The following is a 12,478-nucleotide window of genomic DNA, read 5'->3' as shown; positions in this document are numbered from 1 at the left end:
TATTTACAACACTGTTCCAGAACAGTTCAACCCAAATATTCAGATGTGTGCAGCACATTTTATTGAGGACTGTTTCCTGATCCTGGGAGAGTAGACTACAATGCCGGCAGTTCTGACTCACAGTCTGTAAGTAGGTTTTCATTTAAAGGTTTTGCCACTGATGATTCAAACGCGACTTTTGGGCAGTAGAGTAGCACTTGTTGTTTGTCATTTCTACGATCACAATAATGTGTTTTTTTTACTTTAAACCGCATAAACACATCTCATTACACCAAATACACAAAATAATGTTCTTTTTAGCAGCATCATATGCCCCCTTTAAAGACAACTAACTAATGAAGTCGGAGACAGGAGCTCTGCTGCATCTCAGCGCATTTCAAAACAAAAGTCCCAGTGCTGTCACTTCCAACGCTTAACAGTAAACAGAAAAATGCTCCAAATAATTTAAAAATAGCAAATATTGGTCAATATATCATATATCAAAGTCACAAACTTCTGGAGGGTCCTGCACCAGCAGACTAGCTACCTTTGGGAATGCTAACAGATAACTTAATGCTATATAGTCATAATTGGTATTTACATTTATGCATTTGGCAGATGCTTTTATCCAAAGTGGCTTACATTGCATTCAACATATACAACATTGGTGTTGTTAGCGTCATGCTCTACTTTTCAAGTTATAAAACGCTACCGACTGATCTACAGGAATGCAACTGACAGCATGTCACATCGTCTCACTTGTTTTGAACTCGAAGCACTTGAATACCCACAATGCACTGAATATTTGCAGTTATCACAGATTTATGTAGAAATTTTATACAAACAGCAAAGGGCTGAGAAAAATGTTAATAGAAAAGAAGACAATGGCTTTCAGAGCATTTACGTGAATGTGAATTATCCTTTGATAAAATGGCAGGCGCTTCTGTTTGCCTGAATTTTGTGCTGAATAATAATAATGACGGCTAAATGACAGTGATTATTGTTCCTTTTATCCTTCAACTGGGCCCTTCTGAGAACACTTCAATCAGAGGAGGATAACATATGACAAATCAAGAAAGTTACCATTGTTATGCATCATAAAGCACTATAATGCCACACAAAACACTGACATACAGTATGTCTATTATAGAGTTTGGGCTCAGCACATTACCGACTCTCTCTACAGGGGCATTAGTGTTTATGTGCAGAAGATGCATTAAATCAGGCCAATTATGTTAAGCTTTTAATAGAATGACTTTAAAGCTGCTGAGGCAGAGTAATTTTATACTAGGAGGCAGTGCTAAAATTACACAGACACACTCAGGCTAAGTGAAAGACAGAGAGCTAAGATATACTCCGATGATGGATCTCTTATGGTTCATCTGTTCTTGTCTGGCAGAAGAGCTGGATTTGAACTCACATTGCCTGTATGAGCACCACGGCTCAATGCGTCAGAGCACCTGCGTCCACCACTAAGCCACGGCTCTCACAGCTGTTACACAACATATTTAGTGTTTCGTTTGCAGGAATGGACTCTCTCTAGGCCTGTTGGTTTATAATGCACCATTAACAGCTTCCTCGAGTGACTTCCTCTGGTTGAAGGAGCGCTTTCTGCTTCTTTAAACAATACTCTAGCAAAAACATTGCCAGTAGCTCTGGTTTCCAAAACACTAACACAACATACTGTGTGAGGTCTAGCAGGGGTTTGCAGTTGTGGCTTTCTAATGAGAGGCTAATCCATCCTTTTGCTGTAGGGTTTGCATCTGTGTTTGTAAGCCTTGGACAGCAGGAAACAACAGGCGGAGGTGCTGATGTGAGAAGGACACAGAAACATCTGCTGCTCTAGTCCACGACTGCTGACTTCCTTTGCTGATGTTTTGCATTCACTTGGAAATATGTAATATTCCTCCGAATGACATTTGACAATGACAGTAAGGACAGACATTTTCATTTGCTTTTTCTTTTTTAGGAATGCACTGACATTAAACTATTAAATTCATTATAATTATACTGTTAATATTAAACTATTAAAATACATTATTTTACTATTTTTATTTATTCTAAATTTCTAATTCTATCAATTAGATCACAACATTATAACATTACAGTATGAGAAAAGGATATTCAGTTTAAGTTTTGGTAATTGTTTTCTTCATTTGAGTAACCTCAAATGTGCACTAAATTACACAATCTAAAAAAAAAAAAAAAAATCTAAACCCAAAAAAGGATAATTGAGCACTATTAAATACCCAAAATCAGCCATTATATCCAATTAATGACTAATATGATAAATTTACAAATCTCTAATATTTCTAATATGAGGTTAAAAATTTTGGCAACCCTAAATTGAATCATAACATTACCAATTTGAGAGATTATTTTATTTTTAAAACCTGATGTGTGATTTCCTAGCACTAAATTAACCAAAAATAAAATAATAAATTAAAAAAATACAGAACAAAACTTCACAATATAAAAAAAACACAAAATAGCAAAACAAAATAAATAAATAAATACATTTTAAAAATCACAAAACAAAAACAAAAAACAACACAAAAGAAAACAACAAAAAAAGCACAAATCAAAAAGTAATGCAAAACAACAACAGGAATAAAACAGTACAAAATAAAAGCACAAAACCAAACAAAAAGCTAAGGGAAAAAAAAAGAAACAAGCACGCACAAATAAACAAATGAAACACGCTGCAGAGTAAGTCCACATTTTAATCTTAACACATGGTAGACTCCATCGCTTTTAAAGGAGAGCTGGACTAGAAGAGTGAGCTCCTGTACCTGTGGCTGAGCTGTGACCCCCGTAAACTGGACATGGTATCTTCCAGGTTCTGCCGGAGGTCAAGGACATTCTGAACGGTACGTTTCCTCTGGGACTCGGGATCTGCAGGAAAGAACAGAGAGGAGACGATGAGTGGCCGGTTAATGCAGGCATTTAGGAGTGATATGGCCATACACAGACAAACACACCCATGCACATTAAGATTTAACACTTTGTGGAGAAGAGCCAACAAAAACATTAATATATAGATGCATGTTATCAAGCCATGGTCCACATTTCCACTCACACACATACAGTATCTCAGTTTTCAGGAAGAACACACAAATGCCTTTCTCTCGCGCTGTAAGAGTGCAGAGTAATGAAGCAGTGGAATATGACGATTCAGCAAGTAGGCAGCATTTCAGGCAGTACTAGAATTAATTAAACATTACATTTCCAGCCTGCCAAGATGCCACAACCTCTTTGAGCTACTGTACTAGCAAGCTCACTTAAACAGGACTTTAGTATTTATAAAAGGTCTCCTTTCAGTTTAATTGCTTGCTTTATTTAGGCAAATGTGCTTATACAGAATTATTTGACATTCAAGCTGTAAAACTGTGGGGAAATGCATTATACATCTTAACTCTGACATGTTGAGGACGGTTTTAAAACTGCTGACAGTAAAAGTGCTGTATTTAGTCTAATCTGCCTCCCACCCTAAAAAAAAAAACATAAAAAAAAAACCAACATGCCGGTCTACTAGTGTCAGATAATAAAACCACATAGTGCAGTTTATAAAGAGGTTCCCCTCTGTTTATCCATTCATCAGTTTGGCTTTACACACAGACTCATATGGAATGAAATAGTAGTGTAACACTTATCAGATACTGCCTACAATTTGTTAAAATTATGTGAAACAGAATTAAATATATGCATTGTTGTCATATGACTTTACTATGTTTAACTTAAGTCATAACAACTTATAATTTTGGAGATAAAAATGTCTTTGTAAAAATGCCTTATCTTTGACAGATAAATAATGAAAAAAAGAGACTCATTAGTTGATATTTCTTAATTTATACAATTAATTTGTCACACTGGTAATTTAATTGAGCACTTTTCACCTCATTATATAAGTTTGTGTAGCCAGACATTTGGCTACAGGCATAAAGTCTGGTCCACACTGAGGTTTATTCTGGCACAAAACATTCATTATTACATCACCCTCAACTGATGATACTGCAGGCATGCAAGTGATAGCATGCTCAAATAATAACACTGCAATCTCAAAAAAGTTTGTAAAAACAATTGAAAAGATTTTGTTGAAAATTTCACATAACTTGCTAACTTTGTTAAATCCAAAATGTCACTGTTTCCTGGTGCATCCGACTCCTAGAAATTGCGTAGAAGTCAACTAATCAGAGAGGAATTAGTGATGCACTGAAATTTTGGCAACTGAAAATATTCGGCCAAAATAGCAAATAAATAAATAAAAATTTAATAAAATAAAAATCAGTTTTAGCCAAAATGGTTTTGAAGGGATTTAATTACTGACCAAAACAGTTAATTACTGACACAACAGGTGAAAGGCCTTTCCACACTGAGCCCGAAAAAGCGAAAAGAATATCGGACGCGATGACGCGCTGGAATAAAACAATAGATTTCTATGGATGCTTCCACATAGACCGCAAACATTCGCGCACCGAAAATGCAAATGTTTTTTTTTTCGAACCAGTCCGACGAATCTTTTCAGTTTCGCAAAGCGAAATCACAGGCCGTCCAATAAGATTTTAGCTAGGATCACGTGACCGGAGCAGCTGCTGTTGCACAAAAGGGTGAGAGTGGTGGCGCTGTTTCGAAAACCAGTGTAAACAAACATCGAAGAAGAGTATCCCGGATAAGAGAAGAGAGTGGATGCTGAGTTCTTGTTATCTTTGGTATTTGAGAACAGATTTATTCTCACATGTTCTTTATACAGAATAACATTTCTATTAATTGTCCACTGAATTATGTGATCTGTAGAGCACCGTCCGTTTTCTTCCACGTGCGCGAGTGTTATGAGTCAGAGTGCGTTAACTCTTTTTCTACACATGAAATATGAAAGCAAATAGACATGATTATGACGATATATTTTCTGTATGTGTTTTGTATGCAGCTCATGGTATTTTTATAGCAATAAAGGATGTTTATGAAAAATATTAGCAGTGTAGCATTATTAAACATACAAAAAGTGCATGTGTCTGCTTATTAATCAAAATCAACTATAGATCACAATCGGAAGTTATTACAAGCACTCAATGATGGTTTAAAGTGGGTAAGCAAATACATTAATAATTACATACATTTTCAAGTGTAGCTTGATGCTAATTGTACTTCTAATTATATTTTAGGATGTAGCCTATTCTTGTAAGCATTATAGATAGTTTGTTTCTGGTGTAGAACCAACTTTGTTTGTCTTAATTTAATGCTGTATATTGAGCAGCGGACAACGTTAAATCAATTTATGAGATACATATCTGAGGAAAAATGCATTGTTGGTCTGCGCCACCTAGCGTGCAGGCGTGAATTAGCAGAAGGCGAACAATCGTTTCGTGGTCGGTGTGAAAGCACCGTTCGTCGGCGATTCGCCTTGCTTTTTCGCATCGCGCTCAGCGTGGAAAGGCCTGAACATGTCAGTGTCGACGGAATTCACCGAAAGCGAAAATCATGTTTTTGGTTGCAATTGGGAAAATCTGTTTGTCTGAAATATCAAGAAGAAGTTTGTTGTCGATAAACTTTACTACAATTGGTTTATCACCTCTGAACAAGACACCCTGAACAGCATCAATTACCCAATTAGCCAGCATTATTCAATTTAGTTCAATTTCATTTTCAGTGTTTCAGTGAAAAATATTTCTGCGCATAACTAACTGGAATTACTTCATACACAATACACTTTCGACAGCCCGAGAATGGTCCATGTCGTCTGAGGAAGACATCGTCCCAAAACCTGATCGCTCACACCATCTTGTATGTTTCCCCTGGGGTGTGTTAATCCTGAATCTTGACCAGTCAGCACAGCAAGACTCCATGCCAAACCCTCAGTAATGACATCCAGACTGGCATTAGTCAAAGTCCTAGTCTTAATTCACTTTAATCTTCACCATAGCAAAATGATTGTGTGTGTTTGTGAGGGTGTGTGTAGTGGATCAGCACAACACATGGAGGTGGCCCATGGCTTTGTGATGAAAATGGAGAACCCCCTCATGCGGCCCCCTGTGGAGTGTCTCTTCATTCAGGCATAATATCATACAATTAGACTCATGAAATACAATGAGTCTCCCAGAGTGGTTCAAATGGGCTGCTCTATAAGTTGGACTGGTAATGAGAGTGGTTTGATTTACAGCTAGTAGTTTGACTTGTACTGTACATAACCGCATCCTTCTATGTTGATTACACAATTATGTTATGCAATGCTTTTGTTGGTCCGATATGAACAGTAAAGACTGAAATGGATTTCAACAAATGTGACAAATGAATGTAGCTTGAAACAGATTTGTTAAAATAGTATTTCATGTAATTTTTTTTTTACATTCACATTTGCTAAATATGATCGGATTCCAATTGGATATGAACAAAAATCTGATTGATTCTTCTAGAAGTATAAACACACAGTCATATCATTGGTGTGTTTGTTTGAGTGTCCAACCAGCTTAACACTGTCTCAACCATTAGTGTAGGTTTTGGACGGGTCTGTCAGTTTGCCTAACCAATGACAGCTTGGAATCCTATTGGTAAACATTTTATTTCATTATTTTAGGCCATTTTTGCCATTCCTTTGGATATTATATAAATCACCATTAATTTAGCAACTCTTGCGTCATAAAAGCAAAGATAAGCTGAATTTAAAGCAGGCTGACCACAATCCCCCATTGACAATATGATAGTGATGGTGTCTACAACAGTCTGTGGCTGAAAGGGCCATTGACTCTCTGTGATAGCACACAGCATTAAGCCATGAGAGGGTAATTACCAGAAAATGGACAGATTTGAGAGAACATGTTGCATTCAATGGACCTTTCACACCCAAAATATGCACAGCGGACTTGCTTCCATTCATCACTGGATTCAGATTTCGTATATGTCACAAAAAAAGCATTTTGAAGCATTACATGAGTCCAAAAACAACATTTGTAACTGTAGCCACTGAGTTTCCTCTCAGTAATATGGAACCGTGTATGGATCGCTCCAGTTGGCAGACGGATACATGTGAATTGTCCTTTTGAGCTCTGGTGTAACGAAAGGAGACTGAGAAGATCATCACACTTCCACCCCCACGCCTACAGACCCCTGCGGGTCAGTCCAGCTGGCCAGTGCTGGAATGACCTATGCAGTGAGAGAGAGGTCATGAACCTATGAGGTGTCCATCACCCTGATGGTTGTAGTCTAAGCATGGCCAGTCTGGCAACACCGCTCAATGCTGCAGTAAAGGCGAGAAACACGCTCACGAAAACATATCACATTGATTTCACCATTAAGCGGTGTGACATATAAGAACTATTGATTTCAGTGGCTTTGGGAATTAGCTCAATACTGAGATGATTGAGTCACTGAACACACAGGAGCGCTGCAGCCATGTGCCGATCAAAGTGGTCAAGCTGTTCATATTTGAAAGGTTATCGCCAGTGGAAAGCAGGAGGGGTGCCTGATAAATATTATTTCAATCATTTGTGGTGTTTGCTTAGAGGTTGAGCAAAGTCTGAACCCTAAATATCAAACTTCAGCACATCCGAAACCCCATTTGTGCCTTTATTAGAATGTGTAGCTTTTTTCAGTGTTTATTAGAGTATAATGACCAGAATTGTTATTTATGTCTTAATTAAAGGCATTTTCTCTGAGAAGGCAAGGGAAGTCGTATTTCCTTTAAAATCTGGATTAGAAAATAATCAAATCAAAAAATAAAATGAGAGGAACTTATTTATCTAAAGCCACATAGTCACTCTCCAACAGACCGGGCTTTACCTCATTTCACACACCACTAATCTCAATGCTTTGAAAGTTATGTTACATAGGTTTTCTGTAACACTGTCTATTTGTGCCAGTGGAAGTAGAACGAGAAGCTCTGTAAAAATCATTTTTGTCCATGTTCAGTCATGCAACCAGGCTGCAATCACCTGTGATCTTTAGTCATATGACTTACAGTGCTGACTGAAGAGCATTAAATAATTAAGCATTTCTCACCAGTGGTGCCCTTCCTGATGCAAATGTCTGCTCTTGGAACCAAAACAGGGATGTATAACACTATATCCTGAAACAAAAGACATCAGCCAGTGTGGAAGGGGGGGCTCCTCTCCAGTCCCTCCGCTGCATCTAATCGATTCCTCGTGGTTGTTAAGCACAGCTCTCGTTTATGGTAATTAAAGCCTTCCCACTACAGGGGTGAGGTTGACGGATAGGTCCAAGACCATCAGACTTCCTGTTTTCCAAATCGGCCCAGGCCCATAGGACCCAGCTGCAACCGGGGCGAGAGAATGAGGAAATTAGGGTTGCAAATTTCACCCCCCGTCGCAAGTACGTTCCCAAGGGGGAAAGCTAATAAATCAAGGCTAGCTGGTTAAATGCGGATGGGGGGGGACTGCAGTACACCTGCCTCCCCCTATTTACACCCTCATCTACTTGTGATGGGGCACAAAGAGAAAGAGTTGAAAGCAGCCGCTACAAGTAATTCAGCCGTTCTCTTCTCTCAGTCTATTCAGGAGTATACAAGTAGATTCACGACTGTCCATGGAAAAGCAGAGACACTGGGATAATTCTAATGGTACATGCTTTGAAAGAAAAAGTGGCATCAGGCCGACGAACAGAGAACCAACAGTAGCTTAGTTGGCGTGTTACAATAATATGTCGTGACGACAAAGGACTGGAAGAATGGAAACTTCTAAAGGAATGGGAGGACTCTACTGTATATTTAGCTCAAAAGAGAACACAATAAAACAAAGGCTGTAAAGTGCGTTGCATTCTAATGGGAAACACTAAACCCACACAAAGAACTTGTCAAATACTTGCATTTGTGTATTCACACCTCATTTAATGGGGTTTAAAAATGACCCTCTATCACAAGACGAAAGATTAACAGTAATCCCATAATTACAGTTAGTGTAAAATCGGGATTTATGAGGCTCTAGAACTTGGACTATGATTTCATGGTCTCTATTGTTTGGAAAAGTTTTGGGACATGCATATAGATCACTGCCCAGTGGATAGCTAGATGTGGTTTAAATATGGTTTCCAAAATGTGGACAACAGTCTCCGTTAAGAAGACAGATCTACCATAGAGAAAGACCTCACACAAAGGGTCAGTTAAATGAGATCACAGATTTTAATGAAAAGTAGTCATGCATGCTAACTCTAATAACCAAATCTTCTGGATCTGCTCCAGATTCTTAGACCTCTAGAGTTTCCCAAAGAGGTGAGAGTCCAAGAGAGATCATGGGGAAAAGTTCCAGTAATTGAAACAGTCTTCAGAACTTCTGAGACGTTGTTGCAGAGAGTCTAACCTAATATTACAACATCTAAAACACTAGATTGTTAAGTGTTTTCATCTCTGAAATGCACTACCAACTTAAAGTACCATCTGAACCCGAGGCTGCCAAAAGACTGACAGTGTCTTCCTAATGAGTAACTGAATAGCCTGTCAATAGAGAAGCTAATAGGGTGAAGACAGATGCTTACTGGAACCATCTTCTGCCTTTCTGAGAATGCTACGAGAGCAAGAAGCGAAATGGACAACGTACATGGACGTCAGAGAGCGCTGACAGCTCTGAGAAGAATTTTTTGGCAGAAATGGGCCACTCTTCTAAGAGGTCTTGTCTGGAAAGAGTATGAAACAAAGCACAGCATGGAGCTCTTGTTGGATCAGTAGGTCTTTACAAATGTTGGTCAATTCCCATCCATTAATGTTTTCATTTTCCATGTTTCATTACCAGAACCAAGGAACAGATGATGTTTAATTGGTTAATTAAGGTATACTGGGTGACAGGGATCTAAATAAGGCCAAATGAATCCCAAAGGGATGTTAATATAGTTTAATGGTGTAGCATTGTGCCATAGAATCATTTGTTGTTACTTTGACAAGCTGGCTGATATTTTATTAACAATACACTGCTATACTCTTAAAATACTCTGAGTAATAATCCATTTCAGACTCATTTGTAGTTTAGGGGAAAAGGTGTAGTTTCCAGCTTCTCCACCACAATTTTGTTTCATTTCCAGTTTACCTTATGACTCTGCGTCTGTGTTTTTCAGTTCTACTCAAGTCAGGGTGCTTAGAAACAAAGTGGTGACCTCGGCAACATGAAAACAGGAAGACACGTACACACGCAAGCACGCCGCATCTGGTGAATGAAGGGACTCTTAAATAACAATAGAGTGTCCTGCAGATGCTTTGGCCAAATGGTAGAAGACACACCGCGGGAAATGAGAAGACGGACTGGAATATCCGCACAAAATTACAATAATATCCTTGGGGGAAAACTACAGAGGAAAGAAAGCTGTGATACTCTGGTCTTATCATGCTGGTGTTGTTTCCAGAAAGTATTATAAGACTTCCTTATCTTGCATCACTTGTGTTGAAATCCCATGACACTTTTCCAGAAGAAAACTGTTTGCAGAATCACGCAAAAGGCCAAACTGAATCAATGAAATAGACCTACTGCCATGACAAATCTGATTTGAAGTTCAGAGGTATTCAGCCAAGAAAGCAAAGGGAATAATTTCTCACAACACAATGACAGGGAAAAATTTTAGGAACATTTAAATATAATAAAGTCAGACACAACTTTATCCACCCTTCTGGACACAAAGTTTGGGCTTCTTACAAATATAACGTCTTTTTTATTGCTACCTTGGGAAAGATGACTTCCTCTTCATGAATGCATCTGTCGTGACAAATGGAAATCCCCCGTCTAAGCTTAATTTTAAGTCGGATAGCTCTCAGAGGACTGCAAGAATCTTTTTAAAACATGTATTGTTGTTGTTGTCTTATAACTTGCAGTCAAAAAAAAAAGTAATTAAATGGTCAAACTAAAAGGAATATTACAGGTTCAATACAAGTCAAAATGACCACATTTGTATCATTTGGGACACTGTTGATTGGAAAATACCATTTTAGACTCATCCCTGATTTTATTACAAAAAAAAAAAAACTGGTTATTCTGAGGCACTTAGAAGTGAAAGTGGATGTGAATGGGACAAATCTGACTGTTTAAACAATCATTTTTACAGTTGTTTTAGGGTCATGGAAACGAAGTTGTGAAATTGTATACAACTTTACACAGAAAAAGTCTGTACATGCTTTCTTCCATCATAAAACACAGTTTATTTCTTGCGTCTGTACTATTGAAACAGTATTTAATAGATTGGCCCCATTCACTCCCATTATAAAAGGCAAGACCAGAGGAAATACATTTTTTGTGGTAATAAACATAATTCAACAAATGTGTTGATTGTGCTTAACTTGTACTTAACTCAAGATCTTTAATGCATTTTTTTCTAAGTTCATATTTCTAAGTGCCATTACTTGACATCTCCTTGCTCAGTGGAAGAGGTGGAAGTGACCATAGAATCATGTTTTTCTATTTTCCCCCCAGGAAACGCTTAGTCCACACCACTCACAACAAAGCAGAAGCAGTCAAGTTTGGTGAGGAATCCCTACATGCTTAGGGGCAGGGAAGTGTGAACTGGGAGAGATGCCCAGACAACTGCAAGGTTTATAAACTAACTGGCGCAGAGAAGCCTCGAACACTACAGCTGCATCTCTTGCAAGCCTCTCAGGAGTTGAGGAGGTCCACCCAGCTGTTGTTGTGCCCAATCACTGCATGTATGACCAGCAGACAGTTTGTCAATAAAGACAGAGTCGTATAAAGAGGTTCATGTGGAACAATGTTTTCTTGCCAAAGATTGAGCACAAGTGTTGCTCAATGTCTTCTGAAGCTCAAGGAGGAAAGAGGTGGTGCAATGCCGTGTGACAAACAAAAACATAACTCTGAAATGACCTCAGGCCAGAGTGATCCCATGACACCATGGAGGGTAAAAGAGACCAGCTGTGGAACTGGAGCGGTGGAATCTCAACTGCTTCTTTCCACTTTAGGGTGAAATGTTTGCTTTTAACAAGGGCTCTCCAGTCTTCTTCTCAATGCAAATATTAAGAGATTTGGCACGTCTGAAATCGGCCAAGGATAGTACACATTCATAGTTGTATTCAACAGAGAGGACACACAAAAAGCCATCTATTATCCTTAATGTTTTAAGAATTCCTCAAATACTCCTGCAGTTTGTAGGAAGACCATGATAAGACAAGCCACTTTTTTTAACACTTATTTGATGACTCAAGAGTATTTTTATTTGCAAAAATCATACAAATTGAATATTTGCTGTGCATTTTTTTTTATTTTTTTTTTAGAAAGAAACATCTTTCAAATAAGTTAAATAGTGCTGCTGTCCGGAAAAAGTTCAGGCCTGGGGTAAGATGAATCAACGAGTGAGGTAAGGTGAGCCAGTTTGAATAAATAAATAAACAAATAAATAAATAAATAAAATAAGTTTAGTGCTGTCAAACGATGAATCAAAATAAAAGTTTTTGTTTACATAATATATGCATGTGAACTGTCTTCATTTATGTATATATATATATATATATAAAAGGATTTAAAATGCATTTTACTCTTCATATTTCATTACAAGAAAATATATG

The 12,478-nt window shown here is 37.9% G+C and overlaps 1 protein-coding gene across 1 annotated transcript in view; it reads right to left on the bottom strand.

The window, feature by feature from the left end:
* The window catches only part of nav1a (neuron navigator 1a), a 178,710-nt gene that overhangs the window by 123,906 nt on the left and 42,326 nt on the right, over nt 1-12,478 (bottom strand). Inside the window, exon 5 of the mRNA XM_016466664.1 lies at nt 2,772-2,874. Coding sequence (XP_016322150.1) covers nt 2,772-2,874 — 103 coding nt within the window. The remainder of the gene's footprint in view (nt 1-2,771; nt 2,875-12,478) is intronic.

This window comes from Sinocyclocheilus anshuiensis, unplaced genomic scaffold, assembly GCF_001515605.1.
Source record: "Sinocyclocheilus anshuiensis isolate Anshui unplaced genomic scaffold, SAMN03320099.WGS_v1.1 scaffold453, whole genome shotgun sequence".
NCBI lineage: Eukaryota > Metazoa > Chordata > Actinopteri > Cypriniformes > Cyprinidae > Sinocyclocheilus > Sinocyclocheilus anshuiensis.
The sequence above is the reverse complement of the archived record's forward strand: the minus strand, read 5'-3'. Positions and strand labels throughout refer to the sequence as shown.